At 43.8% G+C, this 26992-nt stretch overlaps 1 protein-coding gene across 1 annotated transcript in view; it reads right to left on the bottom strand.

Annotated features, from left to right (window-relative positions):
- Wwc2 (WW and C2 domain containing 2) overlaps window positions 1-26992 on the bottom strand; it is a 159192-nt gene that overhangs the window by 73831 nt on the left and 58369 nt on the right. The window contains exon 2 of the mRNA XM_050147222.1: window positions 11845-11954. Within this exon, the coding sequence (XP_050003179.1) occupies window positions 11845-11954 (110 nt within the window). The remainder of the gene's footprint in view (window positions 1-11844; window positions 11955-26992) is intronic.

Raw genomic sequence — 26992 nt, 5'->3', positions numbered from 1 at the left:
TAAGACTGTTGCAGAGAAACCTGGTCTCGAACACCCCCCCCCCCAAAAAAAAGAAAAGAAATTTAGAAAAGACTATAATTGTACTTAAAAGCAAAGCATAACATAATTAATAACATAATAATTTTTAAACTGTAAGTATGAACACGTTTTGCTATAGGAAAAGGACTGAGAAGATGCACATCTGAGAATCAGGAAATCATTTAGCATAGGCCTTCTGAACACGGGGCTTTCCCTTATCCCCATTTCTGTTTTTCTGCACACTACTTTTGCAAATCTATAGTAAGGCTGCCATGGCTGAGCTGGGAAAACAGAGAAGGAAAGAAAGCAAAGGCACAAGTGAGAAAAAGCATCTTGAGGACAGATGAGAGGACTCTGGATTATTTTCCATTTAGTCTTCATAAGGGCCCAAATGTGTGTGATAATACAAGAAGGTAAAAAAATATTTTTAAAAGACCTTGAAGACAACACTGGTTACAAGTTTCTCACAGGTAAAGTCTAACCAATGAAGACCATCAGGAGGAAACAGACGAGAGGGACCTTTGACAGTAATTGCAAAGGAAAACATCATGACAGGTAAAAAGGAACACAGTAAGGGGAAAAAGGAGGAGGTCACAACTTTGGGAAGGACAGTTTACGCATCTTCAAAATAATACATACGTCAAACAAATGAGAGTAAGAATACAAAGTTGAACAAAAATCTGAAAGTTCAGAAGGTGGAAGAATCTATGTCAAATCTACATCTAGGTGGGAGAAAACTGTGGAATATATAAATTATCATATTTTCAATGTAGCATCTCCTCCCACGCTCCCAGTCAACCATTGGGTCTGTCTGCTATACCTGAACCTGAGCCACGAGTGAGAGGCATTTTCAACTGCTGGACCCCAGAGCAGTCAGGACCTGGGGGCTTGTGGAATGATATGTCCCCCATAGTCTCTGGTATTTAAATACTTGGCCCCCGCTGCTGCTGCTGCTTGGAGAGGTTTAGGAAGTATGGCCTTGCAGGAGAAAGTGTGTCACTAAGGGCGGGCTCTGAGGTTTCAAAGCCACAACACTCCCAGGTAGCTCTCTTTCTGTTTGCAGCTTGAGATGTGACACCTCAGCACTCAGCTTCCGTCTGGTCATGTGTCTGTACCTGCTGCCTCTGCTCTACCCTCGTGGGCTCTCAACCCCCTAGAACTGTAAGCCTAAATAAACTCTTCTATAAGGTGATTTTGCTGTGGTGTTTTATCACAGCAGTAGAAAAGTAACTAATACAAGGATGCACCGGCAGAACCAGAAGCTGACAGCTTCCATGCCCGGAGGGCTGGGGGCCAAGTATTCCAGGCTTCAGAAGCAGAGACTCAGTGCTCTAGGTTTGAACCACTAATACCCCTGCACTTAGAAACTATCTCGGTGCCCAGCAGCAGGTCCATTTGCTGAATGGGTCTTGGGTATTAGGACATTCAGCTCACACAAAGGCTAGCAATTACATCTTTGGGTGCTATGCTATGAAGGCCCTTGATCCTTCAGTCTTTACAATTCCTGCAGCTTTCCCACTGACCAGAGCCTACATACGGTTTTCTGTCTTCAGTGTTAGCTTTTGTCATTTCTCCCATGTTTGCTTCATAAGCTGGCTGCCCTCTTGGCACTCTTGCGGCTTCCACTTTCCTGCCTTCACACTGCCAGTTCAGTCACTTTACTAGCGAGCAAAAGCAATCAAAATGACCCCTGGGGTATGGGAGCAACCAAACACTCTCTGGTAGGATTTAAGGCCTCCACTACAGGGACCGTGCCTGGTACTGTTGCAGATCTGGCCAAGAACCCAAGACTGGGGAGCTCAGGGGCCTAACCTACTACAACCATCACTCTGGTGAATGCACAAAGTATCGATCTGTTCTCTATCCCCATCTTTATCTCCATATTTTCTACAGTGCAATGTAGCACTCACGACGATCAAAGTGCAGAAAATACCAGTCTGCAAAGAGCTCAACCAGCAGTGGGACATCAATATCACTCCCCTCCTTGAAGTCCAGGAACCATGGTGCTGCAGGAATTCCTGCTGCCAGTAGCCTTTAAGTTACCCACCCACTTGGGCGTGGCCTCTTATACTATAAATGCCCATGGAAAGCGTGTCCGTCCGGCCTCTCTTCAGGCTGCAGGATTCAGTTGCTGTTCCCCATTTGAGCAGAGGACTGTGATCTGCGAGTCTACCCCTAAGTAAACAACCCTTTGTTATACTCAATTCTGAACTAGTGTGGGATTTCTTTTTAGCATCCATCATCCATCTTCATCTGGCGCCCATGTAGATACAACCCCACACCTATCAGGTGGACAGGCTTAAAGGCCTAACCAGTCCACAGCCCAGAAAGTCTCACACCGCCACCCACTTGGCTTGCTTTTACCTACGAAAAGCAGTTTTCTGTAAAACCCCTGCCACATCGGAGCTAAGTGCTTGCAGCAATTTGGAAGTTTCCCAAGCTAGCGCATATAACTCCTTCCCCCACTGCTGTGCTCCCTGTTGCATGGCGACTTGCACAGCTTTCAGTCTGTACTTCCTGCCCGTGAGTTCTGGGCTTCTTGCTCTGTGTACAAACTTCATTTAATTGCTTTTAATTTGTCAAGGAAAGCATACTTCTCAGTATTTAACCAGCACCAAGGCAGGAAACCAAAGTGGTGCTGGACTGTGCCTGGCGCCACTAGCAACGATTCTGCAACCACGACACCTACTGGACAATAAAGATTATTACACCCAAAACAATTTACCAGACCTTATAACAGGTAAATATTTTATTAATTAATAAATGAATAACTTGAAAGTTATATAATGGCAGACAAAATTACCATTGAGAATTTTATTAACTTTTTTGCTAATACTATGGATTGTATTCTGCAAGGTTTATTTGGTTATTGTGATATATCCATTTATTGGATATGGGACTCAGTTTTCTTCATATTATATCCTTAAGAAAATGGTTTGATAACAGAGCCAAGAATTAGTCATTTTTGGAAATGATACAGTCCTTACAGACTAATAATGAACAGCTAGCTGACAGGATTAATACCATCGAAAATCAAAAGTTACCTGAAAAAAATTGATACTATTGAAAAGGGTAACATTACTTTGTCAAACAAAATTGAATCCATGTCAAAGGGTACTGAGAAATTGTCTGAAAGAATTCATACTGTTGAATTTGACAATCAAAATTTGTTAAAAAAGTTATGATAGGTAAGCAGATAAATTATCTCTTCAGGAAGGCAATCTGCATGCTATCCAAATAATGTTCTAGGGTGAGATGTTATCTTTAAACAAAAAACTTCAGACCTTGGAATCACATGTGCAGAATGAGAACCAGAGACTAGATGCCTCAGCGAAATCACTAGAAATATATAAAGGACAGGAGATTCAGGCTTTACAAAAGACAGTAGTAAAAAGATTTGAAACTTATGAGGAAATTACTGGAGCTGACGAGCAGGGAAAGAAGGTACAAGGATAGGATTTAACATCGCCAATAGTTGTCAGAGATGACTTACCCAGAGTTTTAGCTTCCTACCCTGTAATCTACTCTGACAAAGCATCAAGTTCTAAAGGCCCAAAAGGATCTAAAGAAGGTAGACGGATACCTATAGGAATGAATGATCTAAAAGAAATTAAGTAAGCAGTAGTAGCTTATGGCTTGCATTTCACATTTGTTAGGGAGATGGTAAAGACATGGGCTTCTAGCATTAAAACCAGTCACACAACTGTCTTCAATTAGTTTCAGCAGTCCTGAATGATGGGCCTTAATTGATGTGGAAATGCTATTTCAGAGAAGAGGCAAAATTTTTAGAATGACAGGGAAGCAAAAGGACTTGAAACTTCCCAAGATCAAATTCCTGGTGAGGGCACTTATGCTGACCCACAGGCTCAAGCTCTTTATGATGAACAAATCTGTCCCTATGCCACAAAGCAGCCTTAAATGCTTGGGACAGGATTCGAGGCCTAGAAAAATTAATTGAATCATATACCTGGGTTAAACAGGGCCAGAGAGAACCCTTTAGTGACTTATTACAAAGATTAACTAAGGATATACAAATAGGAATAACAGACCCAGATGCTAGATGAGTACTTATTGAATCTCTGGCTTTTGAAAATGCCAATTTAGAATGCAAAAATATACTTGGGCCTTTAAAGTTTAGATCAGCACCAATGACTGAATGGATCCTGCATACAATGAACATTGAGACATTTGATTATAATACTGAATCTTGGGTAGGGGAAGCAATTTCCAAAGGAATGAGAAGACATCAAAATGCCTAATGATTTAATTGTGGTAGAATAGGACATCTGAGACGGGATTGTAAGCAAGGAATCCCTAGAAATAATGTCTCCTCTGGGAATGGCAAAAATAAAAGGCATCAACCTTCTGGATTATGTAGGTGTGGCAAAGGTCGACATTGGACCAATGAATGCAAATCAACAAAACAGACAAGGCAACCTGATACCATCAGGAAACTCCTGGGGGGGGCCTCTCACAGTTCCCCAAGTCAAAAGTGGTCCAGTCACTCTGAGTCACTGTGGAGGGCACATCTCACCAGAAAAATTAAAAAATCCAGAACCTTCTATAAAAAAATCATTCTGTTCAGGATGATGGGATAAACATATAAGATGAATCAAAAATTCCAATAGGAAATAGGAAACGTATATTCTGACAGACTTCTATAAATGATCAAAGACCAAAGATAAGAGTGTGTATAAATGCCATCGTAAGTGTAGGTTTGATAGACATGGGTATGGACATGAGTGCCATTACTCCAGAATCTTGGCATCTAAATTGGCCTCTTCAAGAGGCAGATGTTCAATTCCTAGGAATTGGAACCCTATCTCAAGTGAAACAAAGCACGAGATGGGTTGAATGCATAGGGCTAGAAGGACAAAGAGGAAGGCTGAGGCCTTGTGTGGCTAATATTGCCGTGAATTTATGGGGTCATGACCTGCTGCAGCAACGGAATTCCCAGATTAACATTCCTGCAGTCCCAGAAACTCAAATTTCTGGGAAAGATATTATAAGGTACTATACACAAAGGTCACCAGACATTCAGGTTGTACAAGAAAACAAAGCAACTATCAAACCTTTAGAGGTACCAATAGCCTTACCTTTAAAATGGTTAACTGAGAAACCAAGATAAGTTAGACAGTGGCCTTTAACAGAAGAGAAATTGCGAGCTTTAGAACAGAAGAGAAACTACAAGCTTTAGAACATTTGGTACAGGAGCAACTAGATGCTCACTATATTGAAGAATCAACCAGCCCTTGGAATTCTCCTGTATTTATTGTTAAAAATAAATCTGGTAAATGGGGAATGGTGACAAATCTAAGAGCTGTCAACACGGTAATTCAACCTATGGGACCTCTACAAACTGGAATTCCTCTGTTTTCTTTATTACCAAAAGGATGGCCTCTTATTTAATTTAAAAGATTTAATAGATTGTTTCTTCACTATGCTTTTACGAGAAAAGGATAGAGAAATATTTGCCTTCACAGTGCCTACTTATAATAATTCTCAGTCTACTAGGAGACGCTAGTGGATGGTCCTTCCACAGGGAATGCTCAATAGCCCCACCCTGTGCCAATACTATGTAAGTCAGCTATTGGAAATAACATGTAAAAAATTTCCTAAATCTATAATTTACCATTACATGGATGACATTTTGCAATCTGATTCAAACATAAATATTTTAGAAAGAATGTTTGAAGAAATAAAGTTTTGCCAAAATGGGGATTTGCTCCTGAAAAAACACAGAGGAGATTCTGTCAATTACCTAGGTTATAAAATAGGTTTACAGCAAATTAGAACACACAGAAAAGCACACACTAATCTATTATCCCATCCAATTTCCCCTTTTTTTCCCCAAAGAGATCCCTGACCTTACATAATTTCCTCCCAGCCCCCAACCCTATAGCAGTTATAATCAACCGCTAAATGATGTCCCTAACCCAGAGGATGTTGTCTAGAATTACTTCCAGCTGTCATGGGGGCGATGTTCTTTCTATGGGATCCTGTGAAAGTAAAATGATGGTTAAGTTTCAAGATTACTGTTTGATATAATTGCAAATACTCTCTGAGTATTTGGTAGGGTTTTTCTGAAGTTCCTATTTGGAGTTCTGGCCAGAATGTTGCTTAAAAAAAAAAAAAAAGTGCACCATTTGTGCTGACCAAAGAAGTGGCACCAACACAGGAAGCTAGGCCCTCCCACACCAATCATTAATAAAGAAAATGCCCCACAGACTTTTCTACATGTAAACTGAAAGAGACATTTTCTTAATTGAGGCTCCACTTCCCAGTTAGCTTGTGTCAAGCTGACAAAAGACCAAGCAGGCCATGTATCCAGGCAGGCTAGAAAAAGGAGCTCAACAGCCTCCTATGGCCACAGTGGGGTAGGACAAGAATGTTTAGATCAGGCATGGCACCTTCACGCAAATAAAGGGCTGTGTTTGCACCAACGAGAGCTTCCGGCTTTGTTGTTTGTTGTTTTATGCCTCTAATAGTTCTTGCTATTTCCTAGATCTCACAAGATTATAAATGGACTGGAGAGAAGAAAACTCCAAAACAGAAGCCCACTTCTGGTCAGGAGTATGAGGACGGGGGTGTTGTCGGACAAAGCTCTTGAGTTTGGGGAGGGAAGGCATCCTAGATACACAGCGAAAAGCCTCAGGCAATAGAAACCGGGTTCCCTTTCTAGCCTGGTTCCTCTTGCTATGGCATAACAGGGACTAAAGTGACCTGGGGAAGGAAGGGATTTATTTGACTTAAGGTCATACACACTCCATCATGGAAAGAAGCCCAGACAGGGATGCAGAGACAAGAACAGAAGCAGGGACCATGGAGGAACCCTGCTTCCTGGCTGGCTCTTAAGCTCCCATCAGAAACCTTTCCCCTGCAGTCCAGGCCACCTTTCCAAGGATAGAATTGGTCACAGTTGGCTGGCCCTACCTTCTGTGAGCAATAAAGAATCTCCCCACACAGACATGCCACAGGCCAGTCTGATGGAGGCAGTTCCCTCTTCCCAGGAGTGTCAAGCTGATACTAAAGCTAAGCACGAGGCCACCTCTGGTTCATGTTTTCCCACTTTGCCCTGACATACACCCACTCGTGGGAAGTGCCAAATAACATAGCAAGGTTGAAGCTTCAGCTCCCAGAGCAGAGATCCGAGGACGAGAGGATGGACCTCAGGAAGGGGTATTTGAGAGCTGTGGATGAGCTCACCGCAAAACCCACTGAATAAACAGTGTGAGGAACATGAGAACTGGCAGAGTGGGGAGCCACCAGCTCTGGTCACTTCTGGGTGACCAGACCCGAACAGCAGTGAGGCTTGTCACAGAAGACAGGATGCGCAAAGGAAGGCTGAGAACAAGACTCCTTGTGCACGGCTGGGAGCCGGATGGGAAAAGCAGGTCAAATTCCCTAGTTAAAGCCAAAGCTGTGACCCAGCCATCCTACTTCTGGATATTTATCCAAAATAGGATCTCAAAAGATTTTTTTTCACACCCATGTTGCTTGCAACATGATTCACAGTAACTCAAAGCTGGAAGCAACCTAAATGCCCATTCCCTGACGCACGAGCAATACAGATGCAATGTAAACCCACCCTCGACTATGACCAAGCTTGCAAAATAAGGGCATCCTGCCCTGTGCTGCAGATGACACGGAGGAAATTTCATCACACATTCTTACTTCGACAAATAGATGAGGGCTCTAAAGGAGTGAGCCGCTTACACCACTGAGAACGATGGCCGCCATGGGCAACTAATGGGGGAGGAGACACCATCCTATTGGTCCCCAGGAGTCTTCTAGAGATCTGCTACCCTCACAGCGGTGTGCACAGAGTTAACACTAGCATACTGTCCACTTAGAAACTTGATGAACTGCGGTGTAGCTCGGTGGTGGAGCACTTCTCCTGGCTGCCGGGGCATGGCATTCAGTTAGACATCCTGACATGCCCTTGCCCTCGATCATACAGCTTAAGATAAAAATTTTACATCTTTTTGTTACAGTCTTTTAAAAAAAAGCTTTCTATAATAATGCTCACAACAGCCTTTTTCATGATAGCCCCACCAGGAACAATTTCAATTTCAAAATAGATTCTTAGATGGAATACTAATAAGCAATAAAAAGAAATATAATACAAATGACATCATAAAAGAAATGAAGGAGTCCACTGGTATGTCCATGAAGTGTCTAGGTTTGTTTGAAGTGTCTATTTTGAAATAATTTTTCTCATTAACATTCACTATTGGCAAACTGTTCGCATGTTTTGAATACCAGTTCATTGTCAAGTATACTTCTAAAGCATACTCTATCATGCCATGCCATTGTTCGATTCAATAGGACGGTTTATTTGATCTGACTTGATGTATACATGCTATCATCATGCCAGCATCAGAGGGTGCTGGGTCTTCTGAAACCGGAGTTGCAAGGTTGTGAGCCTCCCTTGTGGCTGCTCGGCACCGAGCCTGGTCCTCTAAAAGAGCAGCAAGTACTCTATCTAACCTGTTGCACCATCGCTTCAGCCCTAGTACAAGGTTTTGTGGGTTTTTTTTTTTTTAAACATGCCAAATAAAAGAATCTACTTCCAGTCAGGCACGAGGAGGCAGAGGAAGGGGAGCTCTGTGAGTGTGAGGCCAGACTGATCTGCATAGCAAGTTTTAGGACAGCCAGGGCTACATAGTGAGACACTATCTTTCTTTTCCTTTTTTTCTTTAAAAAAAAAAAAAGGTGGGTTGGAGAGATGGCTCAGCACTTAAGAGGGCTGACTGTTCCGTCAGAGGTCCCTGTTTGGGTGGCAGCATCATTCTGGCCCTTGCATCCATAAATACAAAGACTCTGGGATATTCGGATAGAGGTTCCATCCCAATCCTCCTCCTCTGGTGTTGCCTCAATCCAGACTCCGCCTCTGAGAAAGCATGCCAAATGATGACCCCTCCCCAGAATGCTCAAGACCACTCCCACAGGGTATTTAAACTGCCCCCCAGAAAACAAACATGTGGCTTTTCGGTCTTCCTTTCCTATCTCCTCATTTTTTGGGGGTGGGTTGGAAAGCCATCCGGGAACATGGTATCTACTAAACCTGGGCTTTTCCTAATTCGGTTTGATTTGGTCTGATTTGGATTATTTCATTGGCGGAGAAGCTTATTGGGGCACAGAGACTTTTCAGTCCTGAGTTCAGCTCCCAGCAACCACATGGTGGCTCACAACCACTGTAATAAGATCTGGTCCCATTGCATACATAATGAATGAATGGATGAAGAAACAAAGAAAAAAAAAGCTCTCCTTCTAAACCTTTTGCAGTGAGCTCTACAAAAGGCAAATTTAAGCTATGGAGATTGAAATCTGAACAACACAGGAATGGCGAGGAAGGGCTGACAACAGAAATAGTCTGTGTCTTGATGAGGGAAAAGCTATAAAGGAGTAAGGGCTACATGCTGGCCAAAGTTCACTGAGAAAACTGTGCAGTGTCTGTGCAGTTGTGTGTCAACACTCCCATCACTAAAGGAGAAATCACAGCAGTGTTGAGCTTTCAAAAGGCTGCTGTCCCGTGGCTGAGGAGGAGCGGGCCCAGGGAGTAGTGCTAACTCTGTGCTTGCAGAGGACCCACGATGGTCCCAGCACCCACACAGCACAGCTCAAACCTCCTGCAAACCCAGTTCCAGGGGATCCCATGCCCTCTTCTTGACTCCCCTGGCTCCTGCACACTCATGCTGCATGTAGACTCCTGCAGGCTCACACATATACACACAAATAAATCTTTGAGAGTGACTCCTACTGGTTATAGCAATAGTATCTTCTAGGCGGGCACAAACAGGCTGCCCTGTCTTGGGGCCCTGTGCACACACACCTTGAAGGTAGCGGGCAAACAGGAAACATGGCCTGAGGCTACGCTCACTGTCAAGGTCAAATCCTTCAGTGCTGCTGTTTCAGAGTGTTTTGCTGCAATACTAATGAGCAACCAAACATTCATTGTTGCATTTTTTTTTATCTCAATAAAGAGGAAATAATGCTGAAACTATACAATGTCAAGACACAGCATCTGTGTGCAGCAGCTGCTGAGAAGAGATAATACCATTTGCTTCTGATAAACTACTTTGCAGGAATGTCTCAAAGATTAATGAGTTAGCAGGCAGCTGGGGGGGGGCGACTACTTGTTGCTAACTCGGGTCCTTCAGGGCATAGTGAATGCGTCAGGCCACTAAGGCACTCGGCACACTTAATAAATAAGTAAATTAAATAAATAAAGCAAAGTGGTGGGCTTAAAAATTCATGTTAAGGTTTTATATATTCAGAATGTTGCTTTTTGAAGTATAACATATGCTTGAAATACACTAAAATCCACAGCTTTTACTCTGCGAGTTCCACATCACAGCTCCCCCTTTGGGAGTTTACCATCAGGAGCCCAAGGATAAACACACGCGATGTGGTCACCGCCTCCAAGAGTCTTGTGAGCTGGTGAGGAATCAAGAAGTGCAAACAGACACAAGTGCAAGATGACAGCGCTTCTACATTTCCGACGGTCCAAGTATTAGAGAAATGCATGGACTAAGGCACCTAATCCACGGGAAGAGAACAGTGGAGAGGGCAGCAGGAAGCCTCTCGGGAGCAGAGGCATCCGAACAGACCAAGTCTAGAAGAGTGTGGTCAGTATCGGAAAAGGACCTCTAGGGGAAAAACCCCACGCAACCCAGGAGTCAGGAAAAAGGAATGACCCATGGTGACAAATCAAAAAAGTCAAGATTACAGTGGTGCCTAGCTGCCACCATCTTGTGGTGTCTCAGATGACATCAGCAAGAGGGGACTCTGTGACATGATGGGAACAGGTGAAGAAGGGAACACGCAGGCTGTGTTCTCTGGAGTCATGACTGCACGGCCACCACCAGCTCTGCTGACTTCCAGAGCCACTGACGATGTCCACCCCTTCCCAGCCACCAGGCCACACCAGCCTGGACTTCGCTCTACTCTTTCTGGGACAAGAATACAGAACTCCAATCAGGAGTAGTGTCACAGGGAGAGGCACCCAGTGGCCCCCCTTGACCTAGACTAGATTATAAACTCATTGCCTGCCTCACAGACAGTCCAGATATCCTCATCCTCTGTCCCCAGAAGAATAGTTCCTTTAAATATGTCCCAAGTACTTAAGTGGGCACTCAAGTTGAATACTAGTCATTAAAAAACCAAGAATTTTTGGTTGTGAGCCTAGCCTTTAATGGCTGAGCCATCCCTCTAGACTCTCTGCATGTGTGTGACAGTTATGTAGCTTGTCTGTTTGTAAGGCTCCTACCAGTGAGATCAGGACCTGTCCTGGTGCTTAGCTGGCTTTTGGGAACCTGTTCCATGCTGGATTACTCCGCCCAGCCTTGACACAGAGGGAGGAGCTTGGCTCTCCCTCAACTTGTGCTATGCTTTGTTGACTCCCATGGGAGGTCTGCCCCTTTCTGAACAGAGATGGAGGAAAAGTGGAGGGAGGAAGGTAGATGGGAGGGGAGTCACCAACATGGAACTGTGGTCAGCATATAAAACAAGTTTTAAAAATGCGAATTAAAGCCGGGCGGTGGTAGCGCACACCTTTAATCCCAGCACTCGGGAGGCAGAGGCAGGTGGATCTCTGTGAGTTCGAGACCAGCCTGGTCTACAAGAGCTAGTTCCAGGACAGGCTCCAAAACCACAGAGAAACCCTGTCTCGAAAAAAAAAAAAATGCGAGTTAAAATGTAAAAACCCAAGAATTTAAAATAAGGCAACTTCCTTTATAAAATGTCCATCTTTTTGTATGAGTGACTGCAGGTTTTTGGAGGTTCAATTTCTGATATGCTGTATTTCACCAAATGAACACTTACTGTTGATGTGATCGATGTAGTAGGCACCAATCTGAGGGTCAAACCCTGCTTCCCATCCCCATGGCAGCTCATCCCCGACACAGTCAGCGAAGGACAAGGGCTTCGTTAACCTACAACAAACCAGAAGAAACACACCGTCACAAGTCGATCAAATCAGCCGTGTCAAAATGCAGGTTAATTCTAACTGTGAATTCAGCACCCAGGTTACATTTTCTTCTCGTTCTCAACTGTTCCTAGAATTTGCATTATCGCATCTGAGACTTGTTTTCAAATTTCATTTGTGTATGTGTGTGTACATGTGCATGAGCACTCAAGTGAGTGTAGAGGAGAGATGCCCTGAGTTACAGACAGTTGCGAACCAAACAACATGAGTTCCCTAGGAACCAAACTCTGGTTCTCTGGAAGAGCTGAAGTGCTCTGAACCTCAGAACTGTCTGTTTCTTTTCAAGGACAAAATAACAGAAGCGAATATCTAAACATGTAGAAGAGATCACTCCTAAAACCAGAAGATGAAACTCTACTAACGAGGCAGGCCATCTTCAGTCTCAGAACCCCAGACGGTCAGGGAAGAGAGCTGGGACCTAGCTGGAACAGTGGAGCGATGCAGACGTCCCAGTAGGAGTAAAAGCTGCCCCAGGATTCAAACACTATCATTCTAGAACTGATATAGGCACTTCTGAGACAAAAATATGCATCAAGAGGCTGGGGGAGGGCTCTGTCGACAAAGCACTTGTGGGGTTCAGACCCAAGCCACCACATAAAACTGAGTGGAGCTAAAGTCCACCTGGATCCAGCATGTGGGAGAGAGGGGTTTCCCAGGAGAGCTGGCTAGCTGGACCAATAAAAGAGACAAGCTCAAGATTAAACGAGAGACCTTGCTCGGTAAATTAAGTGAAAAACAATTAAGAAAGACCTCTGGCCTCTACACACGTGCACTTAAGTACAAGCACACCTCACACACATCCAAGCATGCAAACACGCATTTACCCCAAAATGTGTGTGTGTGTGTGTGTGTGTGTGTGTGTGGTGGCTACTCTCTTTAAACATACATCTCAGGCTAGTCCAGTTTCAGCTGTGGGTAGTCTGGCTGATTTAAAGGTCTAACTATGGCACCTGCTCTAAGGTCTCCCTGAGAGGAAGGACACACATCTGATGGGACCATGCGCATTCAGTATTTGTACATATATCAACACAGTCTCACCTTTTAAAACTGCCTTAGGCTTTTTCTCTTAGGAGAACTTTCTGGAGACATATTCTCTTTAAGACTAACTCCACGTTGTGGGGTAAAGGGAACACTCCTGCAATGCTGGTGGGAGTGCAAACTGGTACAGCCCCTTTGGATATCAGTGTGTTGATTTCTCAGAAAATTAGGAAACAACCTTTTTCAAGACCCAGTAATACCACTTTTGGGTATATATCCAAAGGATGCTCAACTGTGCCACAAGGACATGTGCTCAACTATGTTCACAGCAGCTTTGTTTGTCATAGCCGGAACCTGGAAACAACCTAAATGCCTCTTATCCGAAGAATGAATAAGGAAAATGTGGTACTTTTACACGATGAAATAGTGCACAGCAGAAAAAAATAACAACATCTTGAATTTTGCAGGTTAATGGATGGAGCTAGAAAACATCATTTTGAATGAGGTAACCCAGACCCAGAAAGACAATTATCACATGTACTCACTCATAGGTGGTTTCTAATCATAAAGCAAAGAAAACCAGCCTAGAATTCACAATCCCAGAGAACTTAGAGAATAATGAAGAGCCTAAGAGAGACATAAAAGGATCTAATCTACATGGGAATTACAAAAAGATAAGATCTCCTGAGTAAATTGGGAGCATGGGGACCTTGGGAGAGAGTTGAGGGGGAGGGGAGAGGCAAGGAGGGGAGCAGGAAAAAATTGTAGAGCTCAATAAAAATGGATTTTTTTTTTTTTTTTTGTAAAAAAAGACCAACTCCACTTTACCACCTCTCTCTCTAAAACTGATGAGGGTGGACTACGCGGTCTTCCTTCAGCAGAATATGGTCTAGACATAATTCCAGATTGACCTTTCCCTTCACATGCTTCCTTTAGGTTCAGGGATGTCCCTCGGCTGCTGAAGCAGTCATGGCAGGTTGTTGCTGCAGGTTGGCAATGCCCTGTCACAAGGAAGCCGCCGTCAGTCGGCACATCTTCTGATTGACTATGACTTCACAACACTGGCATGGCTCTTCCATACGAAATCACCCAGCGTCCCTTCTGCCAGTGCTGAGGCAAAGCAAAAATCTCATATAGATTACTTTCCAAATCACTTCATCTATCAGAAAATGGCATGAGAATTCCCAACGGCCCGTCAAGGACACAAGACCCTGACACCGCTTTCACTTACCCTTCACAGTCTGGAAATGGCTTCAATAGAGCACTGGCCTCTGAAGCCCACAAAATCCATACTGAGGGCAAGCAGCTCTAACACAGCCAGGATGTGAGTTTTGCTAACTGGGCATCTCCTTGATTTCTCTCTGAAGGTGGCAATCATCCTGTCTCCACATGCCCTTCCTGCAACTCCTTGCCTAAGACTCACACCAGGACAGAAAGGGATTATACAGGAATGGTTCCTATGCTACTATAAGTGGATATCAGGACAACCCAGCATGAGTTCTCCCGTTGGCTCCTAAGCGGCACTGAGGCCTGTTCCATGTCACTGTGCTACTGAACAGAGCCCCTCAAGATCTGCACCATCAACAGGAGCACACATCTTGGGTTCTAGGGTAGATCTACAAACTCTGTGTCCTAGCAACTTTCTAGGTATTTCTCTCCAGGTATTTCTACTGCACGAGAAGGCTTAAGAGCCTCTAACTTATAAGTTTAAGAGCTTAAAATATGGCACCAAAGAGATCTGGGTTCAAACCCTTGTCCTGAAACATACCCACTATACCACCTAGGGTAAGTTATTCACTGCAAGAGTCCAGTCCATGGAAAAGGACAGTTGGGGGGATTGAAATGGGGGCTAGTTAGTTTTATGCCGACTTGACACGAGCTGGAGTCATTTGGGAAGAGGCAGCCTCAGTTGAGAAAATGTACAGGACAGATTGGTTTGCAGGAAGCCTTTTGAACATTTTCTTAATTGATGATTGATATGGGAAGGCCCAGCCCACAACTGGGCTGGGGGCCCTGGGAGTTGGAAGACAGCAAACTGAGCCAGCCGCCAGCCATGAGAAGGAAGCCATCAAGTGACACTCCCCCACGGCCTCTGCATCAGCTTTTGTTCCGGGTTCCGGCCCTGGCTTCCCTTCATGGAGGACAGTGACCCTTTTTTTTTTTTTTTTTGCTCTTGCTCTTGGTGTTTTTAATGACAGCAACAGCACACTAAGACAGCTAGACAGGGTAGGGCCTGGTGAAGAAGAAACTTCAAAATGTGCTGAAAGAGTTAAATGAACCTGAAGCTGTGGAAAGCAGTGTGCTCAAACGCAACAATTTGCCCAGTTTGCTGAGCAATCGTGGAGTAGGCCTCAATTTGAGTTAAAAAAAATCATCCTGGGGGCTGGAGAGATGGCTCAGTGGTTGGGAGCATTGCTTGCTCTTCCAAAGGTCCTGAGTTCAATTCCCGGCAGCCACATGGTGGCTCACAACCATCTGTAATGAGGTCTGGTGCCCTCTTCTGGCCTGCAGACATGCACACAGACAGAATATTGTATACATAATAAATAAGTAAATATTAAAAAAAAAAATCATCCTGTTAGAATTGTACTCAAAATCTACCTATGTCATAAGCTGCCCAGGAAAACAACATTTTTCTTTTGATAAAGGAATTATATGCCATATCAAAAGTTCTCATGCCAAATAAAGTGACCCTGTCTACCTCCGCAACCCAAGGAATGCCTCTTGACCTCCTGTCCAGAAGCACCTGTGTGCGTTGCCCAACTCGATTTGAGGACTCTCGTTTCCCTACCGTCTGAAGGAGGCTGTCAAATGGCATACAGCCTGAAGAAAGAGGAGCGAGGAGACGGAAGGGCAAAGTTAAATGACAAGAGAAAGGCCGTATACCTGAAAGCTGCCAAATCGACACACGGAAACCCGAGTGTGGCTGGCATATCACTACCAGAAAAAGTTCAAAAGCTTCGGGCCGTGTGCAGTGATCACAGGTGTGACGGCCTTGTTAACATTACGAACAGTTCTGCTGTCCCTCTGAACTGGTTAGTGAGCACTCATTGGCCCGTCACTGTCGGAAGAGCAGATTGCACTTGGCAGGTAGAAATTGGACTGGGAGCTCAGGGAACCAGTCCTTCAGAAGTTCTCATTCATGAAAATGCTAACGCAAAGTCCTCTTTACAGAGTCCCTTCAAAATTAGACTTCATGATTTATTTTCTGCATCTGGACAGCGTAATTTCTGAGTACTCCACCTATAAGGAACACCACTAAGCACAGATTATAGACGTCCAAGTTTAAAGACTGACCATCAGATTAGAACACTGTCCCCAGGCACCAACACACAAAATCAAGTCGACAGCTGTGCTGCTATCCTGACAATGGAAGATCACTGTGATAGAAGAGGAACTTCTTTCCTGTGGCCTAGGAACACCTCAGTCCCCATCCTAACGAAGTCTCTCCCCAAGCCCCGCCCACCTCTACTTCGGACAGCTGCTTCCTAACAGCTCGCTGATGGCATCCTAACCACTAGCTGATTGCAGCCTGGAAACGATAACCTGGAGGGTTCAGTCGCCCTCGGCGCCTGGCTCTGTAGTTACCTCATGAACACATTCTGCAAAAGCAACACTTGAAAGCAATTGGTTTTTGAAATAGCACATTATTTATGCTGTTGTCTGGAGACCAGATATGCTCCTGACAATAGCTTCAGTGCTTACAATCGTCTGTGCCCCCCACCCCAATCCACTGGGCTAAGTGAAAGGAAAGCGTGATTCCATCGCACACAGTAAACGTGCAATCCATAAATCATATGACCAGAAGGTGGACGGGGAGAGCGTGGGACAGACAGACTCCTGATGGGCTCCGTGGAGAAGTGGGAATCTTTCAAACTGAACACAGGTAGGTCTGGGGTTGCCCAGAGCTGTGGCTGCATTAAATGTCATTGTATTGTTCACATAATAACTGTTAATCCCTGTCACATAAATGCTGCCTCAGAAAGCTGTTTTAAAGGGTAGTAACAGGTATGCAACAAAGCCAAGATTCCTGGTGAATAAAATCCTTTCACAGGAGACAATAATTAAAAAACCAGGAAACGTTCAACATCCCTGATAATAAAAAGAAATGCCAAGGGCAACACCACTGAGGCTGCGTTTTAAGCCTATTAAGCTATCAAGGTTTGGCTTGGTTTTGCTTTGTCTGCACAAGGAAACTCAGCTCTGTGATAATATGGGGAAGAAACCAGGTACCTTCATTCAAGGACTCTTATGAAACAATCTGGCAGTATTAAAAACAAACAAACAAGACAAATAAAAGAATGTCGGTCAGTGAGGCAGCACAGCAGGTCCATGACTGCTGACTTAGTTCAGTTTCAGAGCCCGCGGTGGAAGGAGAGAGAACCGACTCCCAAAGATTGCACTCAGTCCTCCATGTCTCCATGTGAGCTCCTTAGATGCACACACTCCCTCCCTCCCTCTCTCTCTCTCCTCCTCCTCTTCTTCTTCCCTCCCTCTTTTTCTGCACGCATCTCATAATAACAAAGTAAACGATCTTTTCTAAATGTTTATTCCCCATCATGTTATTCCGCCGTCTAGGAATCCTCAGCTACCTGTTCACCTGCACAGAAGTTACCACCCACGCATGTTCTGTGCTCTAAGCCTCCCTCAGCTCTGCTCTGGCCTGGTGTCCCTAAGTACAAGGGCTGCCTGCCTCATAGCATAGATAGGATATAATAAATGTTGGTTAAATAAATGACAATTAGAAAAGAAGGCTGCGGGATGGTAAGTTATCCTTTCTGAAAACTCCCACTTATGGCTGGGTATGTAACCCCAGCACTTGGGAAGGAAGCAAAGGCAGGAGGAGCTCTGTGAGTGTGAGGCCAGCCTGATCCACATAGCAAGTTCCAGGTCAGCCAAGGCTACAAAGAAAGATCCCGGGTTTTTTGTTTGCTTGTTTGGTTCTCTCTCTCTTTTCTTTTTGCTTATTTTTAAAAATGGTCCATCTGATTACATTAATAGTAAGTGTTTGAGCAAATAACCATATGAAGGCTGGCGTCAAGGCGACACTTGACATACTGCCTGGATCACCAGGTACAGAAGAGAGGAAGTCTCCCAGCACTGCATCAAAATCTGTGATTTATTTTATATATTATAGCTGCATTATGAACCAGAATGAAAAGCAGACAGAAAGCGAAGACGTAACAGAGTGTATCTGGCGTTCCAGCACTCTGGCAAGTGTTTCTCTTCTCTTTTAGAGCCTTTACTGCACTGAAGGAAGAGAACAGACTAGTCAAGCAAACACTTTAACCTGACCTCTTCTCTCTGCTAAGAGCCAGGAATATTTGCTTGTCAGATTATTTGGTTTTGAAAGATGGTTTGAGAATGCAAGTGGCCGTGCCAGCCAAGAAGGCAGGAATGTCGGCGAGAAAAAGAGGACTTCTTAAGTTATTCTCCAAACAAACAGGAGTGCACAAGACGGCTTCCTCCCCCAACCTGGAGCTCAGCACCACAGGATGGAGCCCATCCAGGGAGGAAGAGCGGAGAAGCTTGAGCGCTCACGCAGGGGATTTGTCGGGACAACACAAACCCACTGTCCATCTGGAGACGGTCCTGCTACGCCTCCTTTAGAGAGACAGAAATGACTGAAAAGGACTTGTATGCCTTTTATCACAATGGCTGAGCTAGGAGGATTTTTAAAAATCCCTTTATTCTTAAAACAGAGGAATAATCTCAGTTAACAAGATGACATTTCCTCAGGCTGTTTGTTGAATAAATAATCATATACATGTGTGTAAATATTAAAAATACATAGGTTTTACAAAGTTGAGATCATACTAAATAAACTATACACACAGCATAGTTGTGAGCCTCGACTTTACAAATGCACCCTTTAGGGGCTGGAGAGATGGCTACACGGTGGAGAGATGGCTCTTCCAGACGACCCAGGTTCAATTCCCGGAACCCACATGGTGACTCATAATTGTCTGTAATTCCAGTTCCAGGGGCTCAGACAGTGTCTGTTAGCTTCTGAGGACACTAGGCATGCATGAGATGCAAAGACACACATGCAGGCAAAATACTCGTATACATTTTTACAAAGAAAAAAAGGAATGCCTCTTTTATATTCTCAGTCTGACGACGCCATAAACCAATAGCACACACTATTATTAAAGCACCTCCATTCCCACAGAGCGGCAGCTATTGCAATAGTTTGGTACTTTCCCAGTTCATAAATTCATATGATTTTAGAAAATGAAAACGGGGCCACTATCCACATTGTTTCCAGGTTAGTAGTTAAATAGAAGTTACCCTCAGCCCATTGCTATCTGTGCCCATTGTGTGGCTGTGGCCTGTTCCTACTATCTACTTTCTTCTAGAGAAATCTTTGTTTCAGTGAACATACTAAAATAATTACAGCTTGCCTGTATTTTTAGTTTGGAATTTACTATTAAATTCCTAGTAGTTGGACTAATAATAATAGTAAGTAATATAGTGAATACTTGTGAACTATTATTTATGGACAATTTACATTGGTATAGTTTCTTGTATATTGATACAAGTTCGAATTATATTTGTTATTTCTGTTTACAATATTTGTATATCTATGCAAAGTTATTTTGTCATATTGTACATATGCATGTTTCTACCTCAGCTTAAGACATTTTGTATATTGATACAATTTTATGATATATTTATTATATTGCATTATATATTTCTACCTCTGATTAAGATACTTATACATTGTTTACATTTTGATGTCATTGTCCTCCTTCACTGCACAGTTGTTTAAAGATTGTTTAATATTCTGACATGAAGTCTTAATCCTTAAGTTATATAGGTATGAAGTATTATAGGTCAATAGTCATTCGTGTTTGTTATACTTTTAGTCAGACTAATTAGGTTCTTTAGATATGTATAGACTGTATTCTACATAGATAGGTAACCTTCAGCCACTTCAAAGATCTGTAGAACATGGCATTTAGATGACTTAGGATTCTGTTGACGTGAGACACGATTGCTCCTGGCAGCACTGATCTATTCCTGAGAGAGTGTTGAACACCAAAGACACTCCACTTGAAGTGTGTCTTCTTCTTGGCACACTGGCCTTTGGTCAAGAAACTGCCCATGCCATGACCACTGACAAAGTGTATGACATCCAGACTGGATACGCAGGATACAAGAAAAAAGACTGTCAAATCTTGCCAAGATAGGGTAAGATGGTTTTGAAAATTTTCTTGTCTCTGAAAATGGTCTGTCAGTTACTCTAGGCCTTAGCCAAAGTTGGTTGCTTCAACATTACAAATGAGACTTTGGGTGATTGCTCAGACAGACAGCTGTCTCTGTCATCTACTGCACACTTTGGAAGCTGCTTGATTGTACTTCCTGCTTACTCAAGTAATATTATTTTCCTTCTCAGACCTTTGATGGGGTTGAAGATTAGATAGTCGTAGTTACCATCCTCTTATGATCTAGCCAAGCTTTTTCCAATATAAGACACAGATTCCTTAGGATACAATGTTTATTAAAAACATTTCGTATATGTTCCTTGCTTAATAATGTTTATGCTGGTTGTAATTCTAATCTTATACTTGATATCTGTTCCTAGTATATATAGTTTTGTATTGGGTTTGGAACTCTCTTATTTAAACAAAAGGGGGAGGTGCTGTGGGAGCTCCTTCTGCTCCTTCAGCCAATAGCCTTTAAGATACCAGTCCACTTGGGCATGGACTCTTATGCTGTAAATGCATCTGCAAAGCATGCACTCTCTCTCTTGCTTCCAGCTCTCACTTCTGGCTGCTAGACTCTGTTCCTGTTCCCTGTTTGTGCAGAGGACTGGGATCTAGGACAGAGATCTGTAAGTCTCCCTTAAATAAATAATCCTTTATTATACATAATTCTGAACTAGTGTGGGATTATTTTGTAACTTCTCCCATCAGCCAGATCCTTGGGTGCTTGATTTTCTTCTTCTTAAAGTTGCATCAGTTGGCCTTTGTGATCTACAGCAGCTCTCTACACATTTATTAATCTCTTGACGTCGCAAGTATTTCACGAAGATACTACTTACCTCCTAACTTTGTTGATGAGTGAAGGGATGCTTTATTTATTTATCTACTTGCTTACTTATTTACTGTTTTTTTGGGACAGGGTTTCTCTGTGTAGCCCTGGCTGTACTAGAACTTGCTCTGTAAATCAGACTGGCCTAGAACTCACAGAGATCCGCCTGACTCTGTCTCCAGAGTGCTGGGACTAAAGGCATGCATAACTGCCGCCCAGCTGGGACGGTTATTTTAAAGTTCTGGGAAGGCTAATTAGCCTGTTAGTGGGAGTAAAAGGTAAACCCTAGAGCTTCCTTACACCAGAATTAATTTCAGATGAGCCAAGTTACGTGTGGAAAACGAAGGTGACTAAAAGAAAAAAGGCAAGTGTGCAAACCTACAAGGAGAAAGTCTGTGTGAGGGCCCTTGAAAGATTCTGGGTCTGTCCCTTAACTTGGCGTTTCCCTTATGGTCCTTTAACGGCACATGCCACAGAAGGTAAACCCCAGGTAGACAAAACCATACGACAGAATTCTGCAGAGCCTTGAGCTTACGGCATCGCTCTCTTTGCTGCTGCCTACTAATAAATAGAAAAGTATTGTGAGCTGAACATATTTTCTCCTTGGGCTTATCAGAAGGGATATAAAAATGAAACATAGGGAAAAATATAACTATAAGTTATTTTATATTGCAACCTTGTTTCACTATTCCCATGCTCGGAACAAGGTCTTAGCCCACTAGAAGACTACAGAGCTGGTGAGGTGGTGCAAGTGATAAAGGCTCTTGACACCATGCCCTATGATATGAGTTCAGTCCCCAGGGTTTACATGGTAGAAGGACAGAACTGACTACTGCGAGTTGTCCTCTGACCGCCACATCATGCACACACACACACACACACACACACACGCATGCACGCACTCACGCACACACACATACACACACTAAACAGATAAATACAATTTTAAGACCCCTTCCCAAACAAAATTTACAGATGGTTGTGAGGGTAAATAAAACTTACTTGACCAAGAACAAACATTTAATTTGATCTCTCTCTCTCTCTCTCTCTCTCTCTCTCTCTCTCTCTCTCTCTCTCTCTCTCTCTCTCTCTTTCGGTCTGCAGCAGGGAATGGCAAAACCTGGCAACCATTAACTGAGGAACCTGAGTCTAACAGTGCTCTGTGTGTTGGACTTTTTAGTGATGCAAAATATCCAGCTCCTCTCCCAGAAAGCCTGCATGTCAGCTCATTAACAAGCTCTCCACACATTCTGAGTCCTTCGGCAATGATGCTCTCTGCAAGGAGACGGCTCTGCCGACAAGAAAGTCTCCTGGTCTGGCCCATTGCTAGTCATGCCACAATATAATAATTCTAACACTGCATTTAATATGGTCGCCAAAAATTATGGATATAGTGTTTTACAAATACCCAACGTCAGGGAAGAAACAAAAAACTCTAGTTCCAATGAGATACCTTCATTAACAGCGGAAAAGCATGAGATAGATATAAAGAGCAGGAAGACTCCAGTATTTCACAGCTCAGGAACAGGACATCCACGAAGCAGAGCCCTGTGGCGCCAACTACTGAAAAGTCTACCAATAACAAGTCCAGAAGAGGCCGAGCAAACCCCGTGAACTGAAGACACAGGCAGAGAAAGCACACCCTGCTAAGGAGGCCCCACACCAGCACCCCCATCCGCTCGCCCACCGTCAGCCCTTTCCTCTTTCTCACCATGTTTGTCCTTGAAGACTCAATATTCTTAAAATTAGTTCAAATCCCTTGCTGAGGAAGCTGTCACCATCTCCAGGATGACACTAATTAGCGACATTTTAGAAGCTTTGAAAAACACTTTCCCATTCCAATATTCCACAGTGTTTGCATTTCTTGGTTTGTGCAGCCCACAGAAGGCCTACTGGTTTTTCATCTTTGTATGCCAACCGACAGACATCCCTTCAGGAAAAACAATAAGTGTGTGGTTTCCAGCCAGCTGTTTCTACCTGCCAACCCCACGGGACTACTGTCTAAGAGCACAGCAAATGTAACTAGAATAAAGTACAGTACTTGATTTCTCCCCCCCAAACCTTCTCAAGGTTGCACCCCTCAACTTTCTCTCTCCAAACGATCCAGTCTTAGAAGATGACAGGAATGCTGAAGTCACACCCTGGAGGCTTCCAGGCGCTTCCTCACCCAGCATCCCTTTACTGAGTTCAGTGCTACAGCCTGACCCCCAGAACACACCGCCTCTCTAATCAAAGCTTCTAGCGTGTGCTGCCGGAACTACCACCCAAGCTCAGTGCACAGCCGCTCTCTGCACTCACTTCTCCACACAGCAGCTGCAGTCTTTTGAGAACAACTTTTAAAATCGAGTCATGAAAAACGTTGGGAGGAGCTGTGCATGGTCCTTACTCCCAGCACTTGGGAGGAAGAAGTAGGCAGATCTCTGTGAGTTCAAGAAGCCAGCCTGGTCTACTGAGTGAGTTCCAGAACAACCAGAGCTACAGAGCGAAATGCTATCTCCAAAAACAAACAAACAAACAAAAAAAAAAGCCTCAAACTATGAGTAGAAAATCTAAAGAATACATTTCTGCAGATCACTGCAGTGTTGAGCTAATACGCAGGTTCCCCGGTTCTTCTATAAAGTACCCGTCTCTCTAGTCTTTACAAGGAGCCAGGAAAATAGAAGGCAAGCTTTTTAGAGCAATAATATGCTTGGGTTTACTCTCCACCCGATGCTGTGCTTTGGACATCTCATGTCGGTAGCTATCTCCTTCACTGTTGAGACCGCAGTTGCTTTGGTAGTTCCAGCACAACCTGGGATTGTGCTGGATTGTTGAGATTTTAATTGTACCCAAACAACATAACAAGTACCCTTGGATAAGCTCTAGGTTAGATACTGACTAGCATGTTGTCCAATGCAGGTTTATCAAGGTGACCTCGGAAGAGTGGCACCTGCCACCCAGCTACACACACGCGTGTGTGCACGTGCACACACTCACAAAGTATGTGGGCCAGTGACTGGAGCAAGGTGCTGGACTTTGGAAAGTTCTCGGTCCACAGCCCCAGAGCCTCTCTTTCTGAAAAAAAGTGTTCAACTATGTCTCAGAGGTCTAGTTAGTTAGTCAGGGCCTCTAGTCTAAAGGCATAGAAAGCTCCAGAAGAGTTAAGGCCTGATGCCCATGGGGAAGTGTCTGAACTTTCAATTCCACTCTGTTTTTTTTTTCCTTTTTCTTATTCTCACAGCGATTGCTGCATTCAGAGACAATGCAAAAGAATCTCATAGTGAATTGTAATTCACTGTCCACGACGTAAAGCTAGAGTTTTAGCAAATCTCAACTCCGTCAACCTTGCTGGCGTAAATGAACCCATTGGCCTGGCCACAATAGCAGCGCATGCCTGTCAGACTTATGAATACACTTCCAGGGCAGCAATAAGCAAAGCCTGAGTTTTGACAGATAGGTCAGAGGTCGGCCTGGGCCCTGAGGTAGAGACCGCTCAGCTAGTACAGGCACTCCAGTACTGAAGGCCACCGTGGCATCGGACCAGATTCCTAGCCAATCAAATCCAGCCTGAATCTTCCAAAGAAAAGTTTTGAGACGATAAATGAGTCAGACACTTCTGTACACCTGCTGCTCTCTCGCTGGACAAAATGCACATCCAGACAGATGTATACATCTGTATACGTCACAGAACGTCTGTATTCGTATTTTATATAGGATGCCTTACTTAAGATGAGGGAACAGTCCCCTTATTTACATTTCCTGAATCCTGACGGACACCAAAGGAGACAACAGGCATTTAAAGTTTCTGGCTGGGATCCTACAATGTCTGGGTCTGAAATTATTTTCTATTAAACTTACACAACATGTATGAGTTATCAACATGAGAATCTAATTTGACGTCTTTGTAGAGGATGTAATATTTGACCAACACAGATTTGGGTTTTTAATACACATTTTTGTGACTGATAGACCGTGTCTGGTCCCAGCCCTGACACTCATGGTTTATTTCCTATTTGAATGGACTTGCTGGGTGGGCGAGGGGTCGCTAGAATTTTACAAGTTGCTTGCTTCCTTAGCAGAGCAGACCAATACGAGTGTGCTGTCTGCCACAGACCCCTTCATGCCTGACTGATACCATCTTCCTCCCCGTACACCCCCGTGACTCCTGCAGTCCTGGGAAGACAAACAGCGGCTGGTACCCTCCCTATGCCCACTGTATCCGACTCTGACCACACTGCTCTCTGCTGGTGGCTCCTATAGGTCACAATGAGTCGCTCCCACAATACTTGCTAGCTTTTGTAAGTTACTAAAGCACCATTTACTGGCCCTGCGTACACCACACATGCAGATGGAAAGAATCACAGATTCTCTAAAGCTCCTAGGTTGGAATTTCAAGAATCAAGTATCAGAAAACTGAGCAATGCGCCTAAGCAGACTAAGGAATGGCATTAACATGCTGCAAATCAATCCCATACCACGAGCCTGCTTTGCTCCTTACACATATGGCTGGGTTTTTCTCCTTCTGTGGAGACTCTTTGGTGGTGTTTCCTCCTCCTCTCTGGCCTGTTTTCTTCTGGCACAGCACCAGATCCGTCAAGCACTAAAAATTAGACATATGGAATGCGAGGAATGTCTGATAACTTCGGAGATCAGGCCTAGTCATACACAGAAATGCATGCCCTTTGAGCTTAGCCTCAGATTCAATTTGAGGCAGACAAAAGTCATGAGGCTGAATGCTGGCAAAGGGGACAAGGTGACATGGGCTAGGCTGGGAAAGCTCTAAATGTAAGTCTCCGTCACTGCTAACATAAATACTCTTTCTTTATTCTAAATGCTAACGAACCATACAGACCAGAGCTTCGTTGAGCTTTAGATAAGTAGTGCAGGGTTGGGAAAAAAGCCACTATGATTGCTGTACAATAAAACGTGTTCTGCCCCCACATGCTCTCACCAACTCCTCCTGATCAGAGCCACAGCTCTAGTAATTTAGCCGATTAAACAGAACCAAAATCAAAACAAAATGAACTAGGAGATTGAAGGATTTCCTCTATTCAGAGAGCGAATGTCAACTGAGCTGTGTTTATCTCAACTCAACTCTTCTTTGCCCCAGGCAGGGCCTCTCTGTGGACCCTTGGCTGTCCTGGACCTTGTTCTATAGACCAAGCTGGCCTCAAACTCAGAGGTCCACCTGCCTCTGCCTCTGGGATTAAAAGTGTGTGCCACCATATCCTTTAATTGAACTGTGAAGGAAAAAAATAAAATGTGACAATAAAAGTTTGTAAATACTCAACTGGTTTGCACACAGGTGTCGGATGACACTACGGGGCCATTTTTAAAAGGTTCTGTCTGTGATAATATGTTCGCTACAAGCATGCATCTGTTCTTGGGAAATACACGCTAACCTCTGACCTCCACATACACTCAAGCACTCCCCGCCCCCACACCTCTGACCTCTGTACACACTACCCCCCCACACACATACAAGTAAGAAAAAATAAAATGTTTTTAAAACCCCTAACACTGGGAAATCAACCTATAAATATTATTGTAAAACAAAGATAAACACTAAGAGAAACTTATGCATGTTCTATGGTTCACCCTGTGGAGAAAGACTCGGGGGACGAATAGTAGGGTAGGGACCTTGCGGTGGGAACCCACTGTGTGCTCATTTATCATGTTCAGATACAGCTAACAGGAAGCTGTAAAATCATTAAAAATTCCCCAACTCTCATCTTCAAAGTCATAAAACTTCCTGCTGTCTCTATTCATTGGTTGTAAACTCATCCCTAAAGAAATCTCATATAAAGTTTGAAAGTTAAAAATTTCCTAGATGTAAATACAGTTTCCAGAAACATGAAACACCAGGATGTCGGCTACACAGCAGCCTTTGGGGATACAGCCGGTTCTAGCGAGTGTGGGCGAAGAGTGAATATAAAAGGCGTGCCTTGCTCTTTGGCTGCTCTTCTGTGTTTTGGTCCTTGTATGTGTGGT

This window comes from Alexandromys fortis, unplaced genomic scaffold (assembly GCF_014885135.2).
Source record: "Alexandromys fortis isolate MF-2015 unplaced genomic scaffold, M_Fortis_MF-2015_v1.1 scaffold_32, whole genome shotgun sequence".
Classification (NCBI taxonomy): Eukaryota; Metazoa; Chordata; class Mammalia; order Rodentia; family Cricetidae; genus Alexandromys; species Alexandromys fortis.
The sequence above is the reverse complement of the archived record's forward strand: the minus strand, read 5'-3'. Positions and strand labels throughout refer to the sequence as shown.